This window comes from Falco peregrinus, chromosome 5 (genome assembly GCF_023634155.1).
Source record: "Falco peregrinus isolate bFalPer1 chromosome 5, bFalPer1.pri, whole genome shotgun sequence".
In the NCBI taxonomy this organism is placed as follows: domain Eukaryota; kingdom Metazoa; phylum Chordata; class Aves; order Falconiformes; family Falconidae; genus Falco; species Falco peregrinus.
In genome coordinates, this window is record NC_073725.1 from 66,085,630 (window position 1) to 66,106,078 (window position 20,449).

General features: G+C 52.4%; 1 protein-coding gene across 2 annotated transcripts in view; it reads left to right on the forward strand.

The window, feature by feature from the left end:
* The first annotated feature begins 7 nt into the window (after positions 1-7).
* The window catches only part of SH3GL1 (SH3 domain containing GRB2 like 1, endophilin A2), a 30,186-nt gene continuing 9,744 nt past the window's right edge, over positions 8-20,449 (forward strand). For both annotated transcript variants that reach the window (XM_055806874.1, XM_055806876.1), the window contains exons 1-4: positions 8-524; positions 19,274-19,342; positions 19,453-19,525; positions 20,194-20,337. In XM_055806874.1, the coding sequence (XP_055662849.1) occupies positions 162-524; positions 19,274-19,342; positions 19,453-19,525; positions 20,194-20,337 (649 nt within the window). In that variant the 5' untranslated portion in view covers positions 8-161. The remainder of the gene's footprint in view (positions 525-19,273; positions 19,343-19,452; positions 19,526-20,193; positions 20,338-20,449) is intronic.

Consider the following 20,449-nt stretch of genomic DNA (forward strand, 5'->3'; position numbering starts at 1 on the left):
TGATACCGGGGCTTTCCCTCGAGCCTGTCGGCACTGCAGGGCCCTGTGAGCCCGCTCCCGTGCGCGCCCGGCCGGCCGCCAGCGTACGGGAGAAAGATGTGACTGACTGTCGTAGACCGACACAGCCCGGCAACACCACATTCTTGCGACAGAGGGCTGCCATGCGCCTCGCCTGGGTCACAACGCCGCCCCGCCAGCAGGGGGCGCGGGGTCACCACGTGGCGGGCGCGGCGGCACTCTGGGCGGCCGGAAGGCGTGTCTCGGTGGTGCGGCTGGCGGCGCTCCGCCGGGCCGCCAGGGGGCGGGGCGGGGCGGGCGCTTCCTGGCGGTGGCGGCGGAAGCGGCGGCGGCGGCGGCGGCCGGGCCGGGCTGGGCTGGGCTGTGCGTGCCGAGGCGTCCCGCCGCCCCAGGCGTACCCAGGCGGCGGCAGCAGCAGCAGCAGCAGTAGCGGCGGCGGCGGCGGCGGCAGCAGCAGCAGCATGTCGGTAGCGGGGCTCAAGAAGCAGTTCTACAAGGCGAGCCAGGTGAGGTACCAGGGCCCCTCCATCCCTCCCGCCGCCGCGGCCTGGGGGTGGCCGCTCTGCCCTTACGCGGGGCCCCCCCCACTGGCCCCGGCCCTCAGCCACTTGCCCCGGCTCAGCGGTGCTGTGATCCCCGCCGTGATCTCCCCCCGGCATCGCCCCCCGGTGGTCCAGCCCGGCACCTCCTGCCCGAACCTCCCTGCCCGCGTTCGGTTCCCCGGGTGCCCCACAGTGTGTGTCCCCCCGCGGGGGGCTCCCGGCCACCCCGGGGCTCGGTGTCTCGTCTCCCGCCGTGGCAGGGCAGGACCCGGCCCTGTGTGGGGAGTGGGAGCTGCTGCAGCCCCCCCAGTGCTCCCCCCGGGAGCTGGGGGGGGTGGTTCTGGGGTTGGGCCTGGCCCCCCAGGCTGGGGCTGTTGAAGGGGCATCCGCGGAGAAACCGGAGGTGCTGGCCCAGGTGGGGGTGCTGGCCCGGGTGGGTGTCACGGGTGGGATGTGCAGCCCCCCCTTCCCTGCCAACTGCCTGTGGCGGGGAGCGGGTCCAGCCAGCCTGGCAATGGCTTGAAGCCCCCCCAACAGCCAAGGGCACCCCTGGATGTGCTAAGTGAAGCGGGATTTTGGGAGGAAAGCCCTGGAAAGGGTCGAGGTCGTAGGTGGGATTCACCGACCCCGTTAACCTCGGAGGCAGCTGCATCCCAACCTCAGGAAGATCCCGCTTCCCGGAGAGCAGCTGGCGGCAGGGCCAGGAGGGATCTGGGGGCTGGCGAGGGAGCCCGGGGCCCCGGCTCGCACGGGAAACGGCTGGGGATGCTGGAAAAAAACTTGGCAGATGTGCGATTTTTAGCCGAGCAAGATTGATCCTGTAGTTAATTGATTGTTCCGGCGGTAAGCAGGGAGTTTCTGTCATTATAAAGTGAAGATGGTGAAGTGGGGCTCCTCGCAGCTCGGGGGGCTGCAGCTCTTCCCCCCCACACCTGGGAATCTGCTTTAGTGGGTTTTATAAACACCTTCTCCCGTGCCCTCCGCACAAGGGGTGGCTGGTCCAAACTCCCCCAGCAGAGTTATCCTTCCCTCTGAACACTGAAAATAACAGGATGTTTTTTTAATGTAGTTTTGGAACGATTTGGGAATTGCAGATACTCCTCTGCTTCCCCTGGTTGCTGCTTTTCTGACCCTGTTTTAAATTTAAGGTAAATTTTGTACAGATGTACCGCCAGACCGTGTTTTCCAGGCACAAAGTTTCAAACCCTTTAAGCTCAGCCCAAGCGTGTTTGCTACGTGTGTCGCCTCCTTTCTTGGCTGTGTTTACAAAAAAGCATTTTGCTTAAACAGCAAAGCAAAATAACAGATTCTTTAAGTCATTCCCCACCCCCTTTCTCACAAACCCCTGCATCATGGGGGTTTTTTATCACTTCCATGAGGGAAGGTTGTGCTGAAAACTCAGTGTAGGAGGATTTTGCTGGCGTGGATGTGCTGTGGTGGTGTGGCAGGGCAATTAGAGGTGAAAGCTCATCGGTGAGTCAGGAGTAGTGTGTTTCTGAAATCTAAAACCATCATTTTAAAACACCTGATGAAACGTTTCGTGGGAGGCGTTATTGTAATGTGAAGTAATATGCAGTCTTTGGTGGGGTTTGTTTTTTTTTTTGTTACAGGGGCCTTTTTTTCTTAAAAGGAACTACTTTGGCTGCTTGTGGAAATATTAAACCTGGCACAGCTGTCCAGGGAGAAATAACTTGCCCAACACACAGACTTGGTGGCCTGCTTGCCTCTTGTGCGTGCATGCACGTACATCACTTGAGCACTTAGACTGCGTTTGGTGGCATACTAAACTGGGAGAGAAGGTGTATTTGCAATTGCATCGTGTGTATTTGTAGCTGCATCGTGAGTTCTTTTGTGGCTCTTGTTGCTGCAGGGTTTTGGGAGCTGATTTAATCCGAAGAAGCTGGGTTTGGTATGAGGTTTGCCACCAATGTCTGTGAAGCAACATGCTTTGCAGGGCCAAGAGGGATGCAGTCCTCTCTCGGAGGTGCTGCCACCCCCTTTGCAGTGCCCTGGTGACGGGGACACAGTTATCTACATTTTAGAGATGCTCTGACTGGAAATTGGGAGTGGCTGATTCCAGTGTGGCCATTTTTCTGCCTTCTCCTCCTCTCCCTTCCCCTTCCACCTTCTTTCCCTTTCCCTCCACAGGTCCCACTCCTCAGCCGCCCCTTGGCTGAAGGAGAGGAGGATTAGTTATTTTTTGGCTCCCTTAAAGCTATCGGACGCTGCCAAAACCAAACATGTGGAAGATCTTTCCTAAAATGTTATGTTTCATTCCACGTCTGTTGTTAATTGAAGGAAAACGGAGCCAGGACCAAGGTCTGCAAGGACCTCGGCACCACTGGAGCAGCAGGTTTGGGATGCTCCCTGTGCGACGAGGAGGCTCGTAGCTGGAGGGAGCAGGGCATGGCTTGTGGGCTACTGCCGTCTGATTCCTGCAGGCCCACATCTTCTCTGGGTGAGGCAGCCAGGCGCCCACACTCAGAAGAGAGCTGAGATAGTATCCTGAAAAAAAAAAAGTCACGCTGGCAAATACTGCAGATGGTGAGCAGTTCTGTGTGCTCCAGAACAGGTTCTGCTAGTTCACAGCAAAATGTTCTTTTAAAAAAACCCAACTGTAGAAAACATTCTCACAAAAGGAAGGAGGAGAAACAACAGTGGCAGCTTTGAGCTCCAGCATCACAATCTGGGAGCAGGGTGGGAAGTCCCTGCCAGCAGGTACGAGACCATCTGGTCCTGGAGCTCCATCGAGCCTTGATCCATCAGCAGCCACTCGGACACACAAGAATTTGCAGGAACCTTTGTGCTGGAGAAATGGCTTTGTTTGCATAGTTTGCTTTTTATATGGATGCATGTACATCCTAAAAGCCTCCAAAACTTTCCATTAACCACTGGACAGGGCAGGCTGTGCAAGCAGGGCGCCTGCCTGTGCTGTTCCGGGGCAAATCTGATGCTGCCTGGGTGTTAGTGGGTTTGTCACCACTGGCACATGCAGCAGCAGCCCTGCCTGGCCCTGGCAAGCTTGTCACCTACTGGTTTGAAGGGACAAGCCCTAGGGTGGAGGCAGCGCTGTAGTGATAAGGTGGTGATAGACACGTCCCCTCCCTCTGTGACAGCAGGACTGTCCTGCCTGGGGTTGTATGCCACCTGGCATCGAGGAGGCAGGAGAAGCAGCACCGCCAGGTCTAATCCTGGCAGCGGGGTGCAGTGCCTTCACCTGTAGCCCATGTTGATGTGGTATGGCCATGGCTCCTGGTGTGGCTACTTTGGGTGCTGCCCTGCAGCTGTGAGGAGTCATTTTGGGTATGACAGAGCCCTTCTGGGGACACACGATGTTCTGTGCCAGCGGTTTGGCTTGGGGAGTGGACTCAGCCCAGTCGAGGAAGACAGCATCACTTTTTTCAAACCGGGCTGGTGTTCAGCCCTGGGCACCACTGTCATCCCGAACAGAATTAACGCGCTCCCAAAGCCTGTGTGGTCCAAGGCTGATCCCTGCTAGGCCTGCCTGGGCTTCGGAGCCAGGGTAGCGAGCGGCGGCTCGTGCCCTGCCGTGGCTGGTGAGCCCTGGCCCCAGACACAGACCAGCAGCCGCCTCCTCCACAGGCAAAGTACAAAAGCCATTTTCTGAGAGGGGGAGAGGCAAGTGCTAATTAAGACTAGCAAGCCCTTGACATGCACGCTCTTTCCTGAGTTTGATGACTACTCTCAAGGCTTCTGAAGATATTTTTGAACGTGAATAGCTACTGCTTACTTTCCGCTGGGCCCGAGAGCTGGGGGTGTGCTCTGTAGCCTCCGACAGCCATTTCAGCCCAGAAGGACCACACATTCCCAAGCTCTGTACGTCGGCAATGTGCGCTTTCCGGCCAGTTGTTAATGAGTCCTAAGAGCTTCCTTCCCCGCAGCTTGACTCCCAGGTGCTACGATTTGATGGCATCTGCTCGGAAGGCTGAGGCAGAGGAACCTGCTCCTAGACGCGCTGCACAGGGACCGTTTGGTGATGGGGGACAGAGTGCAGCCGGTGGGCAGGGATGGCTTTTCTCCTTTTTTGTTTTGGCCTTCGTGGTCATTTGCTCTGGCCCATACTGGATTGAGGTTTCCTGTATTTCTCTTTGGGTGAGGTTCATTCTGTGGTGGCTTTGCGCTGTGCTTTCAAATGTTTTATCTCCTCCCTTTCCCAGATGATACCTTTTAAAGCTATGGTTTTGGGGTGGGGTATTTTTGAGGTTCAGTCAGTCCCTCTAGTGTCTGGCTTTCTGGGGCTTTCTCTTGTAGGCATGAGATGCCTTTCCACTCAGGGCCTTTGCTCTGTGTGTGGCTGGGCAGGGGGGGTTCAGGACATCGTAGATGCACTGTGCGGCACAGAAGAGAAACGGAAAGTGTAGGATGCAGAATAACCTTCCACATGGAAACCCAAACCCACAAGGCTCCTTTCCCTGGCCAGAGCTTGTCAGCTGGTGCCCTGTCTTGCTGCAGATGGTTTTGATCGTGCCTGCCCTCCAGCTCTAACTTGTTCCTGCTCTAGTAGAGACTGACACACCCCGAGTTCATCTGCACATTTTCACTCAAACTCACTGCTGCCAAAGTTTAAACCGTGGATGGTGTCAGGCTGGAGAGGAGCTGCTGAGCTGGGAGAGCAGAGGGTTGAGCTCCTGCTGCCGACTGTGGGGCAGGGCAGTTATCGCAGCGACAGAGATCACAGAATGGTTTGTGTGGAAAGGGACCTTTAAAGGCCACCTGGTCCAGCCCCCTGCCATGAGCAGGGACATCTTCAACCAGACCAGGTTGCCCAGAGCCCTGTCTAACCTGGCCTTGAATGTTTCCAGGGATGGGGCATCCACCACCTCTCTGGGCACTCTGTGCCTGTGCTTCACCACCCTCAGCATAAAAAAATTTCTTCCTTATATCTAGGGTCTTCTAGATCTATTAGATCTTCACTTGCTGCAGCTTTTTGGCCAGTGGATGCCAGTTGAAGCTCTTAGGACAGTACCAGTGCCCAGAGACATTAAAGAGGGGGCACAGCTCCCCCCTTTAAAAGGCCAGGCTCTGCTCTGCAGTGGCATCAGAACTTCATGCTGACTTGTCTCGAATCCTCCAGCAATTAGTAAAGCCAAGGGTGGACCTGAGATGCTCTGTGTGGTGGCTTTTCTGCTTTCCCAGAAAGCCGAGGCGAGAGGCGTGAGCATGTGCAGGGAGTGGGGCTACCTGCCCCGTCTGTGGGGGGAAGTCCTGGGGAAGCCCATGCTGGGCCACTGGGACCAAGACTTCACCCAGGAGAGCACCCAGAGCTGTCAGTGGAGGAACCAGGCACCTGGGGTGGGGGGGGTTGAGGTGCTGTTTTGGGCTCATGTGTTCTTTTTTGAGCTGTTCTGCTGAATTTCGCATAACTGTGCTGTGCCACCAGCAAGCAAGTCAGCCTGTCCCTCAGCAGCAGGGTCTGAGGAGCAGGAGGAGATCCTGGGAGCAGGTCAGTCCTTGGCTTTTCTGCTGTGGCAGTGGCTGTGCTTTGATGATGAAGGCAGAATGAGGACTGTGTGCTGCTGTGGCACGGTGAGCAGGTAATTCCTGGCGGAGGTAGTTGGCAGTGTCGGGCTCTTAAGTTCCTTATCTATAAGTGGGCATTTGTATCGAGGAGTCAAGGGATTTTGCTGATTCCTGCCAGCCTGGCCCTTCCCTCCCACAGCACCTGATGTTTGTTCTATTAATATTAACCTGGGCTGGAGTCCCCTGTAGCCTCCCTACTTTATCTTTCAATATTAATCTGCTCCCGAGGCTGGAGAAAAGCTGGATTTGCTCGAGCGCAGCGTGACTCCCGTCCACTCGGTTTGCCAGCCGGGGTCTGTCCAGGAGGGAGTCGTACTCAGCAGTCAGCCTGAGCATCCCAGCCTGACACCCCAAGCCCCCAACAGCTTGCTGTCGCTGGAGATGGGTGTTTTGGTGTGGTGTGTTTGCAGATCCATGTATAGCAGATGAACAAGTGAAGGAGGGTACATGTCAACAAACCTCTTAGCGGAGGGGATGAGACTTCAGCATATCCCTTTTCTAGCCTAGGCAATGATGACTGAATACTTGTAGAGATTCCTTCTACCCCATCTAGCTAAAATGACTGTGTGCAGGATTTTTTCGTATTAACTCCCTCTCCTTTTCCTGCATGATTTGTCGTCGGTGAAACACCTGCCACAGCAACATTGTTCAGCTGGTTAATCATTGATGGAGCTGAGCTGAGCAGCCCCATAACGGAGCAGTTTTCAGCTCTTCTCAGTATTGTTCAGCCTGTCTGGAGTCACAGGCAGGGGATGGCTCATGTCTCTGCATCAGTTAAACTTGGCTTCCCCCCCCCTTTTAAGATTGCTTTCGCAGCCATTGGGCTCCAATAGCAATGAGAACTCGGGATTCTTGAAAGGCAAAGACAGAAAACAGAGGTGGGAAACTCCAGCTCTCTGTACCCTGCTCCATTTGCTCCCCTTCTCATTTCTAACGTCAAACGGGGAAAGTGTTATCCTGTGTTTGCAGCTGGGGGAATCTGGGACGCAGGAAGGATACGTGACTCAGGGCTGGGGGGGGGATTATGCGGCATTAGGAGCGCTGATTCCTCCTCGTCATCTCGCTCTGCGCAGTGATGCCTGCCCATCTGCCTTGGGGCTCTCTGTCTAAAATTGTCTGTTTATCTATCTGTTTTCACAGGTTATGGGTGAACTGTTGAAAGTGGACGATGCCAAGGGGGATGGTTTCTGGATGCTGTGGAAGGAAATCCTTCCTCCCCCTTCTCCCTGCCAATACTTTCCTCCTGGGAAAGAGCAAAATAGGGATGAGATCAGGCAGGCTGGCTTGTAAAAGCTGATTCATTTCTTCAGCACATATTTTTTTTTCCTTCTTCCTTCTCTTCCCCCATCCCTACATATGCCAGTGCCTTTTGCCAGGGCTCGCAGCCCCATCCAAGCCCTAGGTGGTAAAACCGGAGGGACTGCAGCCTGTGCTGGGAGCAGGGCAGCTCCTCCTGCCTGAGATTGCAGAAATACCAATGTAAAAAATCAAATCTGCGAGCTGCCTCAGCAGGCTCGGAGCCCCTCGGGGAGGGAATTTGTGTGCTGTGGGGTATGAGGGGTTATTGCAAGACCTGAGCCTGCTGCAGCCTGCGTTGATGTTGGTGTCCCTTCTGGAGAAGGTGGTTTGCACTGTTCCCAAGCAGGATATCAGACTACCAATAAGACCAGAAATAAAATAAATCCATAATCCAGAAGGTCTTGAGTGTGTAATGCCAGCTGAACTCATTCACATGGAAACTCGGTGATGTATCTAGATACTGATGCTGTTTCATAAGACTCCCGTGTTCCAGAGGACTGCACTTGTGGTCCTTTCCATCTTCTTAATTGCACTGATTAAATCATCAGCCGGAGCCATGAGGTCAGGGGCCTGGAGCCGGAGCGTGTGGGAGGTTGCTCCTGTCAATGGGGGTGACTTTTTCCTGTGGATCTGCACCCTGCTGAGCTGTGTCCCCCCAGCACTGCCAGGGCTGTGTCTCGGCCTTCCCCCAGGGAGCAGCTGAGGCTCTGTGCAGAGCCGAAGTGGATGGGGCAGGATCTGGGCTCACTGGGCTGGGAAAGCCCCGCAGCAGCACGTAGCTTCTCTTTTCATAAGCTGCTGTGTGACGTGACTTAGTGCAGTATTCAGCCCCTCTTGGCCTCAGCCTGTGATTATAAAAGCGATAATGAATATTTTTTTTTCCCCAATGTTTCCTTTTCCTCTTCCCCTCAGCTCCCCCATCCCTTTGGTCCGCAATCCTGTGACTTTCAGGAACAACTTCCCATTGACGGGAAAGGGTCACGTTTGGCCTGAGCTGGAGGGATAAACAAGCTGTTTTGGGGATCCTCTCCAGTGGCTGTGTGGTTTCGTTGCTGGATGTGGCTTTGCCCGTAGTGCCTGGGGGTGTGCTGGTGAGTCCTTCAACCTGCTGGAGCACAGGCAGGGGTGTCCCCGTTGCACTGGGGCTGTTCCTGGGGGGACTCCTGGTCCCCCTGAGCTCCTGGACCTGCCCTGCCACTCCTCTTGCAGCACATAAGGCCCATCAAGGAGAGTCTGGGCTGCTCATGCTTCCAAGAAAAGCCTTCTAGCCCATGGCATGTGTAATTACCTTCGTTGCCAATACCTTATTAATAGAAGTAGTCTTTTTTTTTTTTTCTTTTAAAGCCACTGGGAATTCTAGAATCTTCCTATCTCCTAATATCTGGCTATTAATGAAGTTCATGATACTGTCACTAATTAGATTGCTTTTCTGCTCAAAAAAAAAAAAAAGACAAGTTAAATGCATCTCCATAATGAAATTCTGTCTTTCAGATGGAAGATAAAATTTGCATGATTAAAGGTTTAAAGGGCTTTTTCTAATTGAGAAAGTGCTTTGTAATTCATCCTAGAGCTTGAAAACCAGGCTGTATCTTCTCATTTGGCCCAGACTTTATTAATCAATGATAATTTATTAACCACGTTCTTGACCAAATATGTTTTGGCTTTACAGGACTAGCTATATTTAAACTTGATCTTGCCACTTTCGTGACTTAAAAGGCAGAAAAATGGTGAACAATCATCTACATACAAAGCAAATCCACTGTGTAAGAAGGTGCTGTTCTTGCTGGAGTTGTTCCCCCCCCCCGATTTTCTCGCTGTAAGCCCCATGGTGGAGCATTTGGAAAATAATCTTGTTTGTTGGTGACATGTGTCTGTGCACATGCTTTTGGGTGGACTTAGGGGGCACTGGGCAGGCACAAATCTGGAGTGCCAAATGTTGGTGTAGCTATTCTCATAGTAAAGCTCCTTCTGATTGTATTGGGTGAATTTTAAAGACCAAGGGAGTCTGCACTTTTGTGCTTGTCAGGGGTAACATAATCCAAAGGTTATCAGCCAGGATTTCTGCTGCACCTATTGCTCTGGCTGCAGGGCAGAAAGGTGCTAGTGATGCATCGATAGCATCGTCTGCAGAGTAAAAAGCAAACTGCAGAGCGATGGGAGGGATTTGTTCACATTTAAACCAGTCTGAAATGAGTTGTAGCCAGTGTTAAGGATGTGCAGCAAGAAAAAAAAAGGGTTCGGCATCATCTCGCGTGGGCTGGAAGCAGGACAGAGTACCTGGATGTAGGGAAGGCCCCCGTGCAGAGCTCTTGGTGGAACTGATGCAGGAGTCTGACCTGGTCCAACACCTGCTGCTGGATCGCTCCTGGAAGTCTTACGTTCATCTGTTCACTTGTTCCCACTCGCCTTTTCCTTAGGATGCCGTGCTGTGGTCTGATAGCTGCTAAGCTTTTCCTAGTATTCAAATTAACAAGGAAAACGTGTGTTTATAGTGTTCTCAATTATTTCTTTCCCTCTTTGATGTTTGTATATACTGAGATATCACTAGGTCTGTCCTGGAGTTTTTGCTTGGCCAACGCTGTCCTTGTTAAGCCAGGAAGAGGAGGTTTTGCCTTCCCTTTGATGGAGTTGAGCTGCTGCCTGAGCTCAGCACCTTTTTTGATCTCCCTTCTGTCTGTAAACCTGCCTGGGAACTCACCTTGACTCTCCCCTGAACTCATTAGCACTGTCTGCCACCCAACACTGAATGCAGCCATGACTATACTGTTTAGGTAATTGCTCTACATGCCCCATCAGTCTGACTTGGTCTCCTCATGCTGCACATCCACAGGTGGTTCTGCCTCCTTCCCAGTTCTTTGGTAGTCCCTGGGCTCTGTTGTTGTCCAAGATTTTTCTCTGGGTGATGCCAGTTAGTGTCATGCACCTCGGGGAGGTGTTTTTTCATCTGTCTCAGTTTGCATGGGGAGCAGAAATCCCATCTGCTGCTTTTTTGCAAGCTGTCCTGTGGCCATGGTGTTTTCCCCAGGGATATGCAGGTGTTGTAAGCCCCCCTGTTCCCTTTTTTTTCTTTTTTTTTTTTTTTTTTCCTTTTTGTGAAATCACTAGGAGCGGCATGCAGGCAGGCAGTTGGGGCTGATCTGTACGCCGACCAGAGGACAGGACTGCTGGGTGCCCTGCCTGGGTTTGTCATTGAAGCTTTGCAGAAGAGGAGACCAAGGTTCACAATTACTAGGAGGCACTTCTAGTGCTTTGTACTTTTATATCTCATTTAATGAGCAGTTCCAAGTCTCAAATGCGAGGAGCTGCTTGTCTTTTTCCCCTGGGCCCGCAAAGGTCAGGTGGAGTTGCTGAGGAATGATGTCTCAGCAGCTTTGTAAAAGTCAGGCTGTGATTCACTGAGGCTCGTCTGAGATAGGACGTAGGGAGGTTGGGCAGGAAATCTGGATACAAGGCAAATATTCCACGTTTCCCCTCGGTTTAGTGGGCTTCCTCTGAATTGCTGTAGTCACTGCAAGTGGGTGAGGAGAAAGGCATTGCTGGGGGAGGGAGGAGAGCTGCTGCTTTCTTCCTTACGTGTTTTTGTTTTCCCTGTTCACTTGACCCAATTTTTTTTTTCCAGCTGAATAGAAATTATGTCTCATTTGGTACAGAGCATGCAAGAGGTGACTAATAATAGGAGAAAATGTTTATGATGCAAATGGCCGTTGCCGACTGTTGGGAGGTGCCCCCTTCCCTGTAGCAAGAACATTTCAAGGGTCTCCCCGTGGTGAGAGCTGCATGTCGAAACCTTTCTCCTCTGGGGTGAGTCTGGTTTTGAGGCAGCGTTGTGCCCTTCCAGCAGGCTGGCCCGTTCCTGCCTGGGTGTTAGCTGGGGCAAGCTGAGCTGCTGGCTTCTGCTCGGGGTGGGAAGGAGGCACCGTTTTTCTCCTCCTGGAGGAGTTAGCTTGGAGAGCATCAAGACGAGCACATAGCCTCGTAAACAGGGATCGCAACCAGGATTTTAAACGCTGTCATGCTGCGGACAAGGAAAGGATGAATCCCCCAAGGACACAGGGAGCGGCTGCATTGCAGTGCATACGTATGCCCTTCTCTGGCCTGAGCTCTGCGAGTGTGACCTGCTGGCTGCTGCTGAAGTTACTTTTAAAAAAAAAAAAAAAAATCATGCTGTCCTCATTCCTCTGAGTGCATCTGCTGGATGGAGATGAGTCATTTGATAGTGCTTTGAGTAGGTGATTTGACAGGTGGCTCCCTAGAAAGCTGTCTTTGCATGTAGCCGCTGTTTCTTTGCGATTTCTGTATAATAAGATTACAACCTGAGGTCACTTTGAAGGCTTTCTACCTTGTTGGAAGGGAAGAGAAGGAGCTCTTCATTGTTCTGGGCTGACCTTCCTGCTCAAAATCAAGGCAATTCCTCCGGCACTGGGTGGAGAGAGGCCAGATCCCCATCTCAGATGGTGAGGGGGTGGAGTGCTCAGTTTGTTTCTAGACACGTTTTCCCGCTGCACGTGTCTGGAGGCAGCAGAGCACCTCTATGTGTCTTTGCACAAGTACATCGCCGGTGCTTGCGTGGCGAGTCTCGGATAGGACTGGCCATTTTAATGAAAAATAAGGGAAAGAAAGTTCAGGAGAAGACTGAGAGTTGGCTAACAGAGTAAAAATGCTCCTGTGAGCTATTTGGTGGGCAGATTGCAGATTAGATTACTTTGGTGGCCAGTAGAAGTGTCAGGTGCCCCAAGACAGGTTAGATCAATGGCAGGGCTGATGTTAGGACTAAGCAGCAAAGTCTTGCTCTGGAGGGTGAGAGCTTCAGCTGCTGTTCCTCCTTCTCTGGTTTGCCCCACAGCCCAACAGGGATGTGAGAAGTGGTGAGACAGACATCCACCTTCTGTTTTTAGCTCTGCTGATAACCTGCCCTTGACAGTAGGCAAATCGCTTCCTCTCGCACTCTTTCCTCTTCTAGCACTTGTTGGTTTTCTCTCCTTAGAGTGGCAGCTTTTGGGGTGAGAGAGTCCAGTTGGTGCAATGGTGCTTAGCATCATGAGGGGCATGAGCTGCTGGGTGCCTCCAGTCCTGCAGCGGTTCGGAGCATGAGGATCTGCTAGGGAAATGTGCCTTCCTCTTCGTTACAAGTCTAGTGGTAACTGTTCATCCCCTGTTCCGCACAATGAACACTTTGATCTGTTTTCTTCTCCTTCAAGTAGGTCAGAAGTTGCTCAGATTAGTGTGCGCTTTGCTGTGGGCATGCCGATCTCTCCTTAAACTGGGGTGTCCGCTGCCTCTCAGCAGTGTCATTCCTTAAGAAAGGATGCCTTCCATTTTTAATTTAAAAAAAAAAAAAACACACCACCAAACCCAAAACATAAAAGCTTCTACAGAGGCAGAATACAGTTAGACCTACAAAGGTAACATGAACAGACAGAACTGCAGGCTGGCTGGGGAGAAAAGGGGTGTGCGCAGTGTTAAAGCTCTCAGTGGGTTTTCATCAGTCGCTGCTGCTCCACGGGAGTCTCGTTGTCTCGTCCCAGTTCCCAGCCCTGTGTGCTTGCTGCCTTTGTGGCTGGGAGCCGGAGACGTGTCCACAGCAGCGAGGCCTTGACACAACGTACATGTGCTCCAGATCCCAACTGGTGTCTGCTGTTGGACCAGCACCTTCTAGTCTTGCTTCTTTTCCAAGGATTATGCCAGGAAGGTGACAATTAACTTTTAATGAGACACTGTGGCACAGACAGGCAGCACATCAGAGCTCAGACATCTGCGAGGGATTGCCATTGGCCTTGAGACACTTCCCAGTACAAGCTGGTTCTGCAAGGAGCCTCTGCGGTGGCAGAGACGTGTGGGGTGCTCGGGGAGGAGCCCCCCCGGGTGTTTTCCAGGAGCTGCAGCTGGACTGTGGTGCTGCTGAGCTCCTGCCTCTCCCGAGCACGCTGTTTGAGGTGGAGTGTGTTTCAAGGAGGCTTTTTGGGGGCTCTGCAGCCCTGCCATTGCCATGTCCCGCTGGCTGCAGCTGAGTGACTAAACCCATTCACTACCCAGCAATTTTAAAGCTTAAATACACAGGCAGCGACAGAATAAATTGTCACGTTGGCTCCGTGGAGCTGCAACCGCCCAGCTGCCTCTTGCACTGTGATGATGAAGCTACCAGTGAAGATGACCAAACACCACACTTGCCAGGGAGTCACGCCTTGCTGAGCCAGAGCAGTGGTGATGGCTTTATGTAGGTTTTACAGAGCATCCCACAGATCTGTGCTGCTGGGCACAATTGAAACTGGGCACCAGCGATCCCGGTCACCCCTGGTTTTCCTTCACTGCTGCTTCTTCATGTCTCTACCAGGCTGTTGTGTTGCACTCAAGCCCTTTTCGTCTGGGGTTCAAAACATTTACAGCACCTTTTTTAATTATTTTGTGGGCTGGCTTTTTCCATTGTGGACTTGCTCTTTCCTGGTGAAGGGAGCCAGGGTGGAGCTGCTTGTGTGTTTGCTTGTCTGTGGGTTTTTTTTATTATTTCTTGAAGGGAACTTTCTATTGAGAGGCAGAGGGCAGCGGAGAGGAAGAGGAAAGCTTTGATACAGCATTATCTGGAGGGATAAAGTTTTCATTCTACTGTGGGCAGCTGTTTTGAATGTGAGGATGGCATGTTTGATATGTTATAAATAGGGCTGACTGCTATGGAAAAAGCAAGTTTAAAAAAAAAAAAAAGTTTTGTGTTTTGCTTGTCTGAGGCTGAGCAAGCGATAATTTCCCATTTTAAAGTATCTAAAGGCTAAAGCGCCGAACATCAAAATCCGGCATGTAAAGTCACATGGAAAAACTGCTTATTAGCAGAAAATGGCACCGAGTTATGTCTCCCACATCCATGGGCTGGGCAGACGAGGACTTTCAGGGTGGCACGCGCTGCAAACCTGCTCTCCTCCAGGTGTCAAGGGGCCTTGCAGGTGCTTCTCGACTGGGGGAAGTTTGGCAGATGGCATCCTCCCTCTCGGCTTGTCCTGAATTTTGCTGCTGATGCTGTACAAAAACCTTTTTCTTGTGTTGGGCATCTTTCACACCTCTGCCAACAGCACCCCCTGGGAGCGATGCAGCCAGGCAGAACAGCCCATGCCACTGCTCCGAGCTGGGGCTGCCCATCTCTTCTTGGGGTATAGCCTCGTCTACTGCTCACAAAACCTCTCCTGATCTTCTGCGCTCCTAAATTTATCCAGGCACATCCTGGCCACACACACCTGCCGCATGGCAAAGCGTGCTGGGCATGGCCTCATGCTCCTGGCAGGAATGTTAATGGGGGTGATGCTGCATCCAGCAATGAGAGAAATGCGGGTTTGGGGTGGGAGTGGGTGTTTCACGTTCCTTCTCCAAGCTTTTGGGATCTGTCTGGGCGTCAGTGACGGCGTGAGCAGACTGATAAGACTGATTGATACCTGTCTGATCCATCTGGTCCATGTAAGGATGCCCAATGCAGTACAGCAAGGGGTGGACACTCAGATTTCTTGATCTGCTGCACGTTGTCCCGGAGCTGAGTGGATGAGATGAAGGAAGGATGGATTTTTGAGGAGTAGTGCATGGATTTTGTGTAGTAAGTTGGGAGCGGCTGCGCAGCCCTCCCTTGTTTCTCTCCCACTCCCAGCTGTAAAAGAGAAGCCCTCTTCATCACGCCTTTCTTCCCTCTCTGTGTACACATACCATTCCTGCCTCTCCCCGTAGCCAACCTCCTGCTGCAGTAGTTAGTTTAAATAATAGGTCTTTCATTTCTGAAAATCTTCCACCACACGCAGCCCTCCAGTGGGTTTTGAACAGCGAGGGGAAGTCGGGATTGTTCGCGTTCCCACGCCCCTGGGAAGGAAGCCGACGGAAGTCCCCGTGAGCTGATGCTCTTTAAAATGAAGCTGCAGAAACTGCAAAGTGTGGTTGGGAGCAGCCCTTTGGTGGTGGGAAGTGGTCATATCTCATTCCTCTGGATCAGCTCTCCTGTGGATGAAGCGGGCTGGATGCTGTGCTCTACGTGATGCTCGCTGAGGTGGGGGCTACTGCACCCCGGCACAGCTCAGGAGCCCTGCACCAGCCTTCAATTAAGTGCACCTCCCTACTCTGATCTCAGGTTGGAGCTATCTAGGGCATATTTTAACTGCCAGTATCCTTTTAATTAAACATGGATGGGAAGCGAGGGATTGATTCCCGGCTTCTCTGTTGGAATTTGCGTGCACTGTCTGCTTCAGCCCTCTTCCCCCGCCCTGCGGCATGGTTTGGTTGCGATGCCAGGTAAACAGCCGTCCCGTTTTGAAGCAGTGACGCCCAACTGTATTGCCTTGTGCTAATATTTGCTCTAGGAAGCATTCAGCTTCGGCTGCTGCAGTGGTGTGGCTGAGGGCTTCTGCCCAGTGGCTGCACCCTGCCCCTCTCTCTGAGCCGTGGCAGGGCTTGCTTCGGGTTTAACCTTTTAGTATGTGTCCCATCCTGGTAGGGCTGGGAGATTAAAGAAACCAGAGACAATAGACTTGTTCTCATCTTTCACTCCAAGCCAGCTGATGTGCTTCAGCATAAGGCTGCAAGAGAGTATTTAGGCCACTGAATTTGATTAGCGATTTGCATATCTTGCCTTGCACCGTCCCTTCCCTGGCTTCACATATGTCTTGGTTGCAATGTTCACAGGAGGTTAGATCCCCGACCAGGGCAAGATGGATGTATCCCAAGTCTTCTCTTGGCTGCTCAAGAAATAAAAATGCAGAAAATTGTCACCACATCCTCAAAAAAGCCACCGAGCTGCTCCCTGGAGGAAGCTGTGCTGGGATGTGCACCGGCAGCATTTCACTGACCATCTTACAGTTCACTTACGCCAAGCCACATGCTACGAGCAGCACGTGGATGCTTCCTTCCCCTCCTGTCCGGCAAGCAAGGGGCGAGCTTTCCCGTGGACTTCATGCTCCCCTGAGAAAGGCGGCCGCCTACTTGCCAACCCTCGCCAGCTCCACAGGCGGCACGATGAGACGCACGATGGGCGCTTGGAAACTTGGCTCCCAGTTCCATCGTGAAGCTCTAGGTTAAACAAGGAGCCGGCGAGGGCTTCTCCTGGCTCGTGTCTCGGCTAGCGCCATGGTGGAATCAGCATTAGTTTGTCTTCCTGACTGACAGATTTGGGAGCGTGGGGATAGGGATGGAGCTGCTGCGGATGGCACATGATCCCACCTCCTTTCCTCCTGTGATGAAGCCTCCCAGTTTAATTAGAGCCGGCAGGGAGAGAACCTCAATTGTATTATTCCTTCGCAGCAGGGCAGCAGTAGCATTTCTTGGACGTCAAAAGGAGGATTAAATTAGTCTGCGAGTGAGGGGGTTTTTACCTCCTTCACGTCTCAGGGCTCTCTGGGTGGGTGTTAAGCCTCCCAGATCACTGTGGTGATCAATGCCTGTGACATGGCATGCAGTCCCTGATGACAGCCCAGCTCCCTGCCGGAAGGGTTATTTGCAGCTTTCTGGGCTGCAAATTTGTGGGTGGGTGGGTGGAGAAAAGCAGGAATGGAATCGCTTGGGATAATTGCACCCTTCCCAGGTGTATTAAAAAATAAAGGAGGTTTCCAGAGGTGCAACCTTTGCGAAAGCGATCCATGCCCCCTTCTGTCTGTGGAGGCTGTGGGACTTTTGGCAGGGGACAGGCAATGGCAGCTGGGAGCGAGCTTTGCTCCGCTGAGCTTGCCCTGGCAGGCAGAGCAACTGCTTGGTGGGGATTTTTTTTCTAGACTCAGTGTGTCTGGAGAGGAATGTGTGCCTCCCCATCTCGGAGCCGGCTTGCAGGGGTGTGTGCTGGCACCCCAGGCGTGGAGCAGGGGTCCAAAAAAAGCAAAAAAATCATGCTTGGATCGGCTGCCTGCCTGCGGGCAGCTGGGGGGGTGATGATATCCCTTCGAGCCTCTTCGTGTGCTAGCCAGATGCAGCATGGCAGGGGCAGGCAGGGCTGGGACATCCTGGCGTGCTCTTGCTGGGTCCTGTGGACTGGTGAAGCCCTTATCTGAGGGTTAAACCGGAGAATGAAATCCAGAGCTGTGCTGGGCCAGCCAGGGGAGCAGCAACCCTCTCCTTTCCCACAGTGTCTAAATGTCACGGGTGAACTACAGCCACCCCTCTTTGTTGGGCATCTCAGGTCCTCTGCTGAGCCATGCTTCCTCCCAAAGAGGAAAAAAGTTTCCCTTGGTGCAGCAAGGCTCCGAGAGGCTTGTGCCTCATTTGTCAGCCTCGTTGAACCCTTGTTTTGGCCCTGCAGTGACTGACCTTGCACAGCTCCGTGCCGAGCGGTTGGTTGGAAGAGCTCTCCGTGCTCCCCAGCCTCTCCTCCGTAATGTCCGTGCTGCTCGGCAGTGTTGAGCGGTTGCTGATGTCTCCCCACCAAGATGCAAGAAGCTTATCAGCTGTGGCTGTGCTCTGAGCAGCAGTGTTTGTCCTCAGAAGCAAAGCTGGGCACTTGCTGTACTGTATTTTTTTTTTTCCTCCTTTCTATTTTGGAGCCTGGAAATGGGATTTTTGCTGAAACACTGAAGATCTTGTTCTTTGTAATAACAAGCATTACTTCTGCATGTCCTGCCTGATAACTTCATTTCTGGGGGCTGAGCGCCCGCATGGTCGGTGCAAGCAGGCAGGGCAGAGTGCCTGGCCCGGTGCCTCCGAGTGCTTTTGCTGAAGTGTTCTCCCCCCATCTTCCTCAAAAAAAGTAAGGAACCGTTTTGAATCCCCACGGGAGCAGGAGGGTTCAGAGGAAGAAAGACTTGATAAAATCAAGTATTTGATGTTGAAGTAAACAAACCTGTATTGTTCATCCAGAACTGGAGTTTTGACTACAAACATGTGAAATCCTGGCGATGCCCTGCCGCAGGCATCAAGCACTTGGGAGTCAGCGCCTGTTTCCTAGACCGCCTTTGATGTCTGTGTAGGTAATTTGCTATCCGTTTAGACCAGTTCGGGGCAAGATAATGACTAATTTTGGCCAATCCATCTGTCCTGCATCCCCAGGCACTGTCACTTGCCTTGCCACACTGGTGTGGAGCTGGGAAGGAAGCATTCCTCTCCATTTGGGCTACAGGAAAGGACACTTTTTAGGTGGATTTAATAAGGCACTTATTGTCTTTCAGCTCTGGCAGTTGAATGGCAAGGTTTAGGGAGCAGGGGTCTTTTCTTAGACCTAGTGCTATTTAGAACTAAGTTGATAAGCCTTCACACAAACAGCCAAAAGCAGCCCTGTCTTTACAGCTTGTCGAACATCTCACCTTTTCACTAGTTCTAGAACAGGCGTCAGAGATGCTTTGATAAATGGATTTGAAAACTTTACTGTAGCTTTTGCAGATCTCTTTATCCTCTGCTTACAAAGAATTCAAAACCCCCGTGCCCCAGATCCTGAGCTCCTCCAGTATTTCCCCTAAGAGTGATGATTTAGGGCTTTGAGAAGTCTCTGCTCTCTCGAGACTCTGTTCTTGTGCTGGCTGCTGTGAGCAGAGTGTGTTCGTTCCCTGTTTACTTGCATTTTGCCATGTGTGAAACTGAAGCCTTGGCTCAAAATGGAGTCGAGAGACAATTCTGCTGCTTGGTTTTTCCAGCAAGCGTTGGAGTTGGAGCCGTGTGGTGTGATTTAAGGAGCTGTGTAGCTTCTGTTGGGTGAGGAATATCCTGGCTGAGCCAAGCTTTGGGGAGGGTAGGAGATGCGTAGATTTTCAGTGGGCAGTGTTAGCAAAGAGCTACCTCTTTCTGATGTGCTTTGGGCTGTTCCTGCCACCTCCTTTCTCCTGCAGATGCTGTCTGGACCTTCCCTTTCTGTCCCAGAGACTTATTCCACGAGGTATAAGGAGCTTTAAGCAGTTAGTTCAATGCCTGATTCCTATTCTCTTGTTCTTTTTCTGCAGCTGGTCAGCGAGAAGGTTGGAGGGGCTGAAGGGACCAAGCTAGACGATGACTTCAAGGAAATGGAAAAGGTGAGTAAGGAACAAGAGAAATCTAAAACTGCCCATACAATGCCTCTGTGACCTTGCCGAAGCCCTGAGCTGAGCTTCACTGCTGCTGGGTCATCTTGTCTTACCTACAGAAAGTGGACCTGACCAGCAAGGCAGTTACAGAAGTATTGACCAGAACAATAGAGTACCTCCAGCCGAACCCAGGTGAGTGCCTGAACTTCCCCTGTCCCCTTCCCTCTGCCCCACCATTTTCCAGGGAAAAGAGGCAGAGGGGACAAAGAGATGTCAGAGAGAACCTTTGTGGCCCTGAGATACTGGTTACCAGCCCACTTCCGAGGCCAGGAGGCTCGGGTGCAGGCTCAGATACCCCTCTTGCCCTGTGCCGTGTTCTGGGCTGTACAACGCTGCTGTTGCTGTTGAGCAGTGAAAGAACAGACACATGTTCTGCCTTGGACCTAGAGAGGCTCAGTTCAGTTGCCTTCAGAGGCCCTGAAGGAGACCCATTTTTCTCAGGATATCCGGAAAAAGTGGTGTCTCTGGGCCAGGAAGGGGTGGCTGGCTTCGTAGGCATCACCTCTGAAGCCTGCTGTCCTGCATGCTTCCAACCAGCTCGTTCAGAGAGCGCTCCAGGGACTATGGGAGGGCTGGGGAAACTCCTTTGGCCTTCACTGGCGAGTTTGGGGAACTATTTTTGCTTGCTGTCTTGGAAAAGAAACTTCTCCTTTTGTAGTGAATGATATTTCTGGTAGATGAAGACAATAGGGCTTCTTGGCTTTGGGTGTAGCTTGAAGAAAAAAAAAAGCTGGCAGTGGCCAGCTGCTGCTGGCAAGTCCAAGTAATTGCAAACACGGCTGTGGATGTTTCTGTGCCAGCTTCCAGAGCCAAGCTAACCATGCTCAACACGATGTCGAAGATCCGCGGGCAGGTGAAGAACCCCGGCTACCCGCAATCGGAAGGGCTGCTGGGGGAGAGCATGATCCGATACGGCAAGGAGCTGGGTGAGGACTCCAACTTCGGTGAGTGTCCTGTCAGACCAGCTCCCCCTAGGAGCGTGCAGATGAGGTGGCAAAGGCTGCTGCCAGATTTCCAAGCTGTTACTCTAAATTCTGGAAGGGCTGTGTGACCCTT